Source organism: Thunnus maccoyii, chromosome 13 (assembly GCF_910596095.1).
Source record: "Thunnus maccoyii chromosome 13, fThuMac1.1, whole genome shotgun sequence".
Taxonomy (NCBI): domain Eukaryota; kingdom Metazoa; phylum Chordata; class Actinopteri; order Scombriformes; family Scombridae; genus Thunnus; species Thunnus maccoyii.
The window spans coordinates 28850665-28860623 of NC_056545.1; the positions used below are offsets into that span (position 1 = coordinate 28850665).

Below are 9959 nucleotides of genomic sequence, written 5' to 3' on the forward strand. Positions count from 1 at the left end.
CAATCTCAACATATTTACCACTGAGTAGTCCAGACGGGATAGCCCTCTCGCCATATGGACAGATGGTCTGGTTACAATCTGTCCAGTCAGCTGAATGCACACTGTACGTCTGATGGCACTGGTGGGCTGTCTGCAGCAGTTTAGCTAATGATCATTAGGGATGAATATCGTTGGGATTTTATCGATACCGATACTTATTGATACTCTTATTGATGCTACTCTTCATAATTTGGTGCAAAAAATAAAGATATGACATTGGTTGACTGAAATTCAGTCAACCAATGAAATACTCTTCAACAAATGGATTGGTCAATGGAAAAAAACAACATTCACGTAATGTAGTAAATAAGCCGAGTTAGCCCTCTGAGCTAATGCGTGCTGCTACTTAGCAGTTGATATGGTGATGTCTAATGTCGGCAGAAGGCAGAAGACAGAAGATAACGTTATCTCAGAGTGTGCTCCAGGCGGCTCTCTTGCTCCTGCCTCTGTCTCAGACTGGTCGGCGGCCGTCTCCTCGGCCTGCGCAGTGCTGTCTCCTTCATTTTTCCATTTTATGGCGGGTAGCAACAAGTGTTACGGTGCATTACTACCACCTACGCCGGCTAGAATGAACTCACGTTACATAAATAAAGATAGCAGCGCCATTTGTCCAGGAGCTTATGGATATTTCGGGGCTGACCAGTCAGGAACCAGTTCCGATTTAGTAACACTTCTAGATACCCATCACTAATGATCATAGCTACAATACAGCTTTTGTCATTTGTATGAAAAACGTTTTGTGTATATCTGTCTACTGTCATTCATTAGTTAGAATGTATCTTTTAGGTCAAATAGGAAAAGCTTCCTGTGTTGTTAAGTGTACTCAAGTATCAAACTCTGGAGCAGGCTAAGTCAGTTGCAGCAAACTAATTTGAACCAAAATCTAATTTATGATTTATTTTTGCCTCTAGTCAGCGGTACACTGTATTTACTCAGCTGGTTTTGAGATGACTGGAGATAATCTGATGCTGAGCTTTTCCCTCATTATATCTCAACACTGAATGTCTCACTGGACTATAAAATACAGCAGGACCAGCAAGAAACATTTTAACAAGAAATCCACTGCATCACCTCTTAACACACACACACAAGTTAATCACTAGGCTTGTCACGATGATTACGTTATCAACTTATCGTACGATATATGGACATTAGTGAAGTGCAAAGCAGTCCTTGTCAGTGTACTGAATCATTAGAAACAGTTCATTAAGATTTCTTCAAAATATTCATTCACTGAATTGTTCAGTGCTTGACCAGAGCTCCAAGTGTGCAGTCTCACTCACTGAACTGAAGCACGGCCGAAGGTTCAGTTCAGCTCACTAACTAGTTAACTAAGAACAGTCGTTTGTGAGGGATAAGCCAGTGAGCTGAGAGTTTAGTTGGATAAAGATACTGTTTGCAAACTGAAAGCTGCTTTCACAAAGTCCTACCGTATTACGCACAATCAGCTGTGCATTTGCTGTCTTGAACACACCCCATTCCTCCTACGAACCACTTGGATCACTCACTCAGTGAGAATGAATCACGTTTCCTCACTACTGACTCAGAGCTTAACTGAACTGACTGAGAAATGAACGGATCATTTCAGGAAGTGATTCAGTTCAGTTCTTTTGAACGAATCGTTCATGAACGACACAACACTGATGGACATGACCTTAATTATTTTTGTTGACCTTGATACTGCCCAGTGTGTTTACCTGAGTGTTTGTTTACATAAGAATGTCATCAACATTTTAGCCAACATGATGCCAGAATAAACAGCATAACTTATTGTGTATGATCTATTTGAGATACCCCCTCCTCTCCTGATCCGATCGCCAATCAGCACGAGCCTAGCACCCATTCCCATTCCCTCCATGTCGCCCCTGTGAGTAAGTGGCTCAAGGTTGAGCTGCTACCCCCTCCTGAACCCACTGAAAGCCCAGCCACTTCCTCCTTTACATCCCCACTAACCTTGCAGCTCAGGGGAAATATATTTTTCACATTCTAATTCCAATGTCTGAATATTCTTAAGAATGAAAAGTTCATTGCTCTTTGAAAGGGTGTATTACTATGCTATTATATTATCATTATATCAGTGGCAAAAAATGACAACAATATTGTATTGCAATTATTTCTGGGACAGTATATCATCCAACAAAAGCAGTTATGGTGACAGGCCTATTAATCATCATAATAACTCATCTGGATGAGCACAAAGATTTCTGTGTCACATCTTGTTCTGAGCTGTCTGAAATCCCCATCTCTGCACACCGTCCTGCCAAGTGTGGAGCTACTGAGTCACCCGTTTATGAGATGAGGTCTTAAGATTATGCTTTAACATGGATTTCAAACCACTAAGAAAATGATAGGTTTGTCTTTTTTCAATTAAAACTGTGTTCTTTAGATGCATTTCAGGACTTGTTTTTCAATGCTAGACTCTGAAAACAGCAGGGCTTGCCAGCATGTAATAAATAATTTCCTCATTTTATTTATTTTTAAGTTGAGGACATCAAGGTCCAAGTCTGCTGCACTGACCGAGCCTCATCTATCATTTCTATGCTGTGCTGTTTTGAACCCATTTTGCACTGCCTCCCAGAGGATGCCAGTAATTCACATGAAGTCCTCTATCTGACACTTAGTGCCTCTGCTAAACTGGCTGCATTTACCCCAAAACATTAACATGGCCTGCTGTCAAACATCCTTGTTTTCATCATGGACATCACAGCATGTAATTAACAACTAGATGTTTACCTGCTTTTTATTTTAACAGCTACATGTCTGAGAGGTGCATCCACACCCTATACCTACACCGCCTCCACAGTAGCATGCTGCGGGCTTGACATGAGCCTGGAGGTTGTGGATAGAGGTGTGGTAATTACAGGCTAGCAGATGTAAGAAAAGGAAATGAGCTTCAAGCACAACTGCTCCTGATTAACAGTAGGAGCTCTTGTGGTAATAATAACTAGTGGTACACCAATTTTATTTGCAGAATTGGTATCAATCACAAATACGGCTCCTTGGATGAGATCTCAATACGCTGAAGCTGGTCTGTTAATGCCTTAAAAAACACATAAAGTGAAAAATGCCCAAAACCACCCAAACATCATGTTCCAAGGAATGATACAAGCCAGGAAACTCCAAAATATCCACACTCACAACACAAGCTTCCTCAACATGCACTAGAGGCAGGACATTATGTTCAACATCTCTGGGAGTTTTAGGTGGAGAGCTGAGGTCTTGTCTCCAAGGTAACACACACACACACACACACACACACCATTGTGTTTATCAGCTCCCTCTGATATCTTCTTATTATCTTGGCCATGTGTCATCAGACGAGTTGAATCTCATTTATTATAATCCTGAGAGGCCAGAATCCTGATTTTTTTTATTTTAATCCATATTTCATTTCTGATGAACAGGTCAAAAAGATCGTGCAGTCGTATTTCCTCTTTCCAAGAAGTGTCTTTAACGTCCTTTTTCACCCCATGACATCCTGAAGCCTCCCTGCTTTGTTTCTTTTCATTACACAAACTCTGTCAAGGAAACATAAAAGCCTGTCTTGTGTTCCCAACCCATTCAGAATGCAGCAGCGAGGCTTTTAGCCAGACCCTGACTACCTTTAGAGCTGATTTTAATATTTTAGTTTGATATAAGGGCTCACCTGGGTCTGGCTGCTGCCATTAGTAGTCCTTTCAAATCCCTGCAGGCTGAGCTGGAATGTTATTTTGTTTCTATTGTTGTTGTTATCAGAGCTGCAACGATTAGTCGATTAATCGATTCGTTGATTGACGGAAAATTAATCACCAACGTCATCTTGGGCTTTCACAATTTTCTAACATTTTATAGACTAAATGACAAATGAGAGAGTAATGGACAGATACATGGATGATGAATATAATCGTTGGTTGCAGCCCTGGTTGTTATTATCATTCAAAAAAGTTTTCTGGGAGTGAAGTACAGAAAATAAATTGAAATATTGCTAAGCTACTGGTGAACCCAATGGCTTAGAATGAACTGTGATCAAACACCTGAGGTTGTCAGATGACTCTGCCTTGTGGCTATTTTTAGACAGTAATTGCCCTTTTGTTACAGCGTGGTAAACAAAAGATGAATCCAGAGCGATTATCTGGTTATGACTCTCAGCAGGAGCACAGCCTGGAGCTTTTTCCTTTCAGAGCGACAGCGGCTCAGCCACATGTAGTTCATTGCCTCAGCCATGTCATTAATGAAACCCTAATTATTTCACTAAGCTGACAGCATCCCGATGTTTGATCGATGCTGGTCTCTTTTGACCTATTGATGTACTCCGTCAGTATCCAGTGAACGCATGAGCAGGAGAACTGCTGTGGTGCTTCCTCCCTCCGGGGACCATGTGACAACAGATAAAGATCATCATACAGGAAGCCACTCTTGTGCTGCCCTAAGCTCAGGCAGCCAGTACAGAGGCATCTTGGAGATTATCCTGTTGATCTAGAGTGGCCTAAACATCCAATAATAATGTCTTGTCAAAACAAACAACCACTTTAGCCTGCTAAAAGCCATCATTTCCATCTTGCTCTTGTCCAAACCTCTGCTTGTAAATCTGTTTAGTTGATCAAAAAAAAACTAGAGACATTCCTTTTCCACACCGAGGCCTTTATAATATTTTCACATGGAGTTATTGGCCAGTATGTACTGCCCGCAGGCTGGGTCTAGTTTATGACCGATGGTTCTTTCACATGGTAATCTTATTGACATTTGAAGCATGCACATGCCGATGCCATTTCTGGAACGTGAGCACGTTAGTGTTTGCCTTTCAACCTCAGCATCTGCTGTAGCTCACTGCCAGTGAAAAATATGATAAAAGCAGGACAAGGTGCTGAATCCTTGTCTGTGTCAAGTTAAAATGGATTTGTGTCTCAGGAGATGTATCGTCACACCCAACTTGTTTCCTGAATGCCTCTGACTAGCAACACTGCTGAGCTTTCTTCACAGCTCCCCCCTTTCTGCTCTGACTTCAGCCAGCTCATCAACAGGGGACCCTTTTATCTCTTAGGAAAACAGGTGGTTATGATTGTTAGTCAGTGCACATATGATGGAGGAGCTCTCTGCCTCCATGTGTTTTCTATTTGGAATGCTGCATTTGCTAACACGCACGCTCAGGTTCGGGAGGGACGCAGCAGATATTTCTGGTTACGCCTGCGATGCTGCTCGAAACACCTCCACCCACTCCTGCTCAGCTGTTTCGGGGTCATTCCACAGTAAGGGCCATGTGCCGCTTTAACTTTATCCCGAGGAGGGACTGTTGTCGCACAGATATCCAAATGACTGCTGACTGCAGTGATTTCCAAGGAATGATTTTGTGATTTTGTCAAACTAATTACACAACCGTGTTAAGCAATAAGCACAAACATGCCTGTGAATTCCTTTCTGCTGATACATCTGAGCTGAGACCAAAATGGCAGCTATGATGAATGTGCTATGCCACCGACACCTCTCACTCAGGGCTTTCTAGAGAGAATAACTACTGACTCGTAATAAACAAACGCTGGGCATCACGGGACTCCTTTCTGTTTGTCTGCTCTCCCTCTTTTACTCTGCCATTTACTGTCTCTGCAGTAAAATGTCAGACTGTTTGTGACTTGCCCACAGGGACCGTACATGCCATTCAGAGAGTGCTCCAAACATTTGCTCACAAGCTTTGGGTGGGTAGGGAAACATCTGACAACATGCACCTCCTAGGGGAGCCACTATCAGCACTTATCTTGGGGGCGTACCGACTCCTGCCAATGCCAAACGGCTAAGCCACACATGCCAAACAATGAGAAAAGTAATTCAGACAAATGTTTGAAGAGTGCGCTGGGTAACGTCACCCGATGAGCACCCAGTTATGTGTGAGTTAGCGGATGTTCAAAGCTCTCTGATTATCTTATCAGTGGAGAGCACAGAGGAGGCTCAATAACCATCTAGTGGACAGCTTTCTCCCTTATCTTATCCATTCAGATAAAGACACGGCTCCAATTTGATTAGGCTGACAGCCATCAGTGAAAACAAACCATAAAAATGTCAATTGTCCAAGAGGAGAAATCAGTTTCAACACTTGAGCAAGTGTGAAAGCTGATTAAAAGTCTGCAACAACATTTGAAGAGTGTTTTCACAGTTGTATCTTTTTGTTACTGGTGAAAAAATTTGCCATTGTCGATCCACATAATTTCAAGAATGCAGCCGCGAGGTCTGAAAGGAGCAGATGTCCACAGGTGTTTCCTATAAGAGTCAGAGCAGTGATCTCAAAGTTTATATTTGCTAGGTCTTAATCCACTTTGAGCATCTTCCAAGCTCCCAAATATCTTGGCCGCGTTCTTGGCAGGAGGTTTCTGGCAGATGTCCTCTTATAATGCGTACCACTTTCTTTGGAATATTTTAAGTAAAATGGCTCAGGTGAAGCCAACAGTGGAAAATGTCAATGCGTTCCATTAGATCAGATTGGAAAGTCTGCTGTGAGTATGTGCACTTAAAATAACAATGGCCCTCGTCTTCTGCTTGGTTGACAGATGACTGGGCTGATATTTGCAGCTATGTTCGGTCGTGCTGGGTTTAGCCTTCACTTGGAATGGCCGGGGTTGCGTGGCCATTAAGATGATAGCTACCCAAAGAATGTCATGAATTGAAAATAACAAGCACATCTCACAGATACCAAAATAACAACAGAGTGTGACCTACAGGACGAAAAGCAAAAGCAAACGATACACTCTCTGAATGTCTTATTCGCTTTGTGAAAACCAAATTAGGAGCAGAGCTATTCCAAAAATATAAGAAGCATTCTAATTACAGTCGGTACCTATTAGTAACCAGAGCCTATCTGCGGCAATTAGTAATTCATAACACGGCTTGTGGCCAGCTTCAGTCTAGCCAGATTTGTCCAGTTTGGAAAGACAGTGGCGATGCTGGCTGGGAGCCAGCGGGCCACATGGCTAAGCCCCGTCCAGGCAAGACAAAAGAAATTCTTAAATCTTTGCCAGCTCACTGCCCCCCTCTGAAAATGTCAATTGTGCTGCTACCATGCCCTGTCACAGATTTACTGAGGGGAACATCATTAAGAGTACTGACTTTGAAATGTATCGCTTTAAAAAAAAAAAAAAAAAAAAAAAGCTCACAGCCTCGAGGTATGTCAAGAGAGACAGTGTAGAGAGTACAGCAACAGATTTCAAACAAGCTCCACTGCTATTCCTAATTAAAGCAAAGAGAATGAGCCAATTCACACACGTGAAAGATCACAGGAGGTTCTTCTGTCTGTACTTCCCTTTGATCTGTACGTCTATCCACTCACACCTTGCTTTATCTACATCCAAGGGGAAATGAGAGGAAAAACAAGTACCACATTTCATGCCAAGCTGTTATGGTGAAATGATGAAGAGTACAGTTATTCATGCACGGACAGAAAAAAAAAACATACAAAGTTTGTAAATGCATTCCTAACATTTTTTAAAGTCTCAAAAAACCCTTGTTACGCATGAAATAAAACACCTCATTGAATTCAAAAACTAGGCCAAAGCAACTACCTGCCATGCTCTAATTATGATCTAGAAGTTTTTAAATTATTTTAATAAGACTTCATGAAAGGCAAATCCCTGCTAACCACCAATCATTTAATTGGATGAATAGTTTCTCAAAATAAACGAATCTATGTAAATGAATGTAAATTCACAGTATGTAAAATGAACGGTCCTGATTTCAGAAATAATACATAACGGTTTGAGAAAAACTGAGTCTGTCTGGCTCGAAGAAAAAAGCAAAGAGGCGTAAACAATCTTAATTTCTCCACAAAAATCTCTGCAACAAGTGGCTTATTGCTTTTCTATAACACATACTGTGTCATTAAAACCGGCAGAGTAAATATTTAATTCTTATTATTACATATAAGTAATAATTTAACTTTATTTTTCCTCAAACTAGCGTCAAAACGCATGAAGAAACCAGCTGCTCCGCTCTTACAGGTGTGTGTTTATCGCTTCCAACTGTAGGATTGATAAATTGAGAATAAGGGGTCTTTGATGCTGAAACTAACTGATTTTTCGACGGCTGTTTCTGTTCACCAGTAAGCTCTGGTGCTGTTTGAAAAGGTCCAGCAGCGTCGGCGGCGGCGGCGGGAGGAGGAGGAGGAGGAGGAGGAGGAGGAGGACGCTCGCTGGCCTGGCTCCTCCCGCGGACAGCCTGCTCCACTCCGCCGCAGGAAAAACCCGTTATCTCGCATCACCAGTTTCAACATCTCTCGCGGCTCCTAACCAAAGCTAAATAGTTAACTGCTGGAAACTTGTACGAAACATTTATTCATATTTAACTCACAAACACAAAGTCGCTGTCTAAACTTAAGAGGCTGAAACTTTTTCAGAAGTGAGGGACACACACACACACAAAAAAAACGTGGTGGCTCACCTCAGACTCTGAAATGTGCCGCTAATGATGCTAGAGCCGAAATAAATCCCCGCTATGCTAATATGAGGCTACATAGAGACAGTTTATTTTACTTACGGCAGCATTATTCCCATTAAAACAGTGAGGGGGAGTAACGTTAAGCGATGGATTTGAGAAACAATAGCTGCTTAAAACCGCTGCTCGACCCGCACATTTGCTAGTCATGTTGACAGTAAGTTATACCAAAAATGGCGACTATATTTATCATTTTGTTAACAGAATTGATAACTATATTTACTTCACGTCGAAGAGCCTGGGCTCGCTGTCAGTGTGGCTTGAGTTTACCGTTAGTTGCGTTCACATACTTCTGAGGCAGCACGGCGGTGTAAAATCTCGACCAAACAGATGCAGAAGTAAACAACGTTTAACGGTCGTGTTCCTCGGGCAGAAAAAGGTGAAAATAGCTGCCCGTTTGAATGATTTTAGTACTTACAGTGAGTTGAGAGGAGAGTCAGGAGGCAAGCCAGACGTGTTTTCGCCATCTTGGAGTCGATGCAATGTTCGGTTTGACTGGCTGTACATGCGCAAAGTAGCCTAAAGAGCTTTGGCGTGGATGGAGAGAGGGAGAGAGACGTAGGCAGAGACTGGGAGAGAGAGAGAGGGAGGGGGTGTCTATTATATTAGGTTTCCATAGCTACCGAAAGCATCACTCACACAGACAAGAATTTATAGTTGACACGATGTGGGGGGCTTTTACTACTGTGGCCTTATACTGTAGGTAGGCAGCAGCTGGGAGCTCAGATAGGAAACCCCCAGTCTTTTTATGTGCAGTGGGATGGAAGTGAGATGAACAACAAAGTATATTTAACCACATTTCCAGTTTTCCGTATTAAACTGGCAGGAAGGAAAAGCGTCAAGAGGCAATATCACAGTTATTAAAAGATTTAGGCTGTAGTGAAAAACCATAGCTATTGGGTTTAATGTCATTCTTGTGAGACAGACACATTGTGACAACGCTTATAGGTATTAACACATAAAATAAAAACACAAGCTTATAATTACTACTCTTGTGATGCACGTTAGATTTGAACTTCCATGTTAAAAGTTGAGCGTGGCAGCCTGCTACTACTGTGACCAATAGCATATGGCAGGCTTTCAATAAAATATTCATTTACCATTTTTGCCCCGGCTGTAAATCATAGCCCCATTGAGGACTGTGGGCTCATATCTCTGAATCCTTTGACAGGCACTACAGCTATGTCAGCCCAGTGCTCTCTTACCTTATTGACATGACCGCCACTGATAGAACAACCCCAATCTTGTAAAGTCCTGTTTCCATCATAGCGGATATGGTCATCTCTTTTAGGCCTCCAGTTCTAGTGACATGCATTGCTTACATCAAGCAGTTTTCTCCCACTGAGCCTTGTTATAACTCTGTGATGACAGCTGATGCTGCGTGAAATATACATGTGGCTCAAACCATGTCTGTGACATACTATTCAAGTCCCTTCAAACAGGTCCACAACAAGCAGAATTAGATTATA

At 42.1% G+C, this 9959-nt stretch overlaps 1 protein-coding gene across 1 annotated transcript in view; it reads right to left on the reverse strand.

The window, feature by feature from the left end:
* The window catches only part of LOC121910939 (junctional adhesion molecule 3B-like), a 32364-nt gene extending 23323 nt beyond the window's left edge, over positions 1-9041 (reverse strand). Inside the window, exon 1 of the mRNA XM_042432338.1 lies at positions 8909-9041. Coding sequence (XP_042288272.1) covers positions 8909-8957 — 49 coding nt within the window. The 5' untranslated portion in view covers positions 8958-9041. The remainder of the gene's footprint in view (positions 1-8908) is intronic.
* Between the last annotated feature and the right edge of the window lie 918 nt (positions 9042-9959).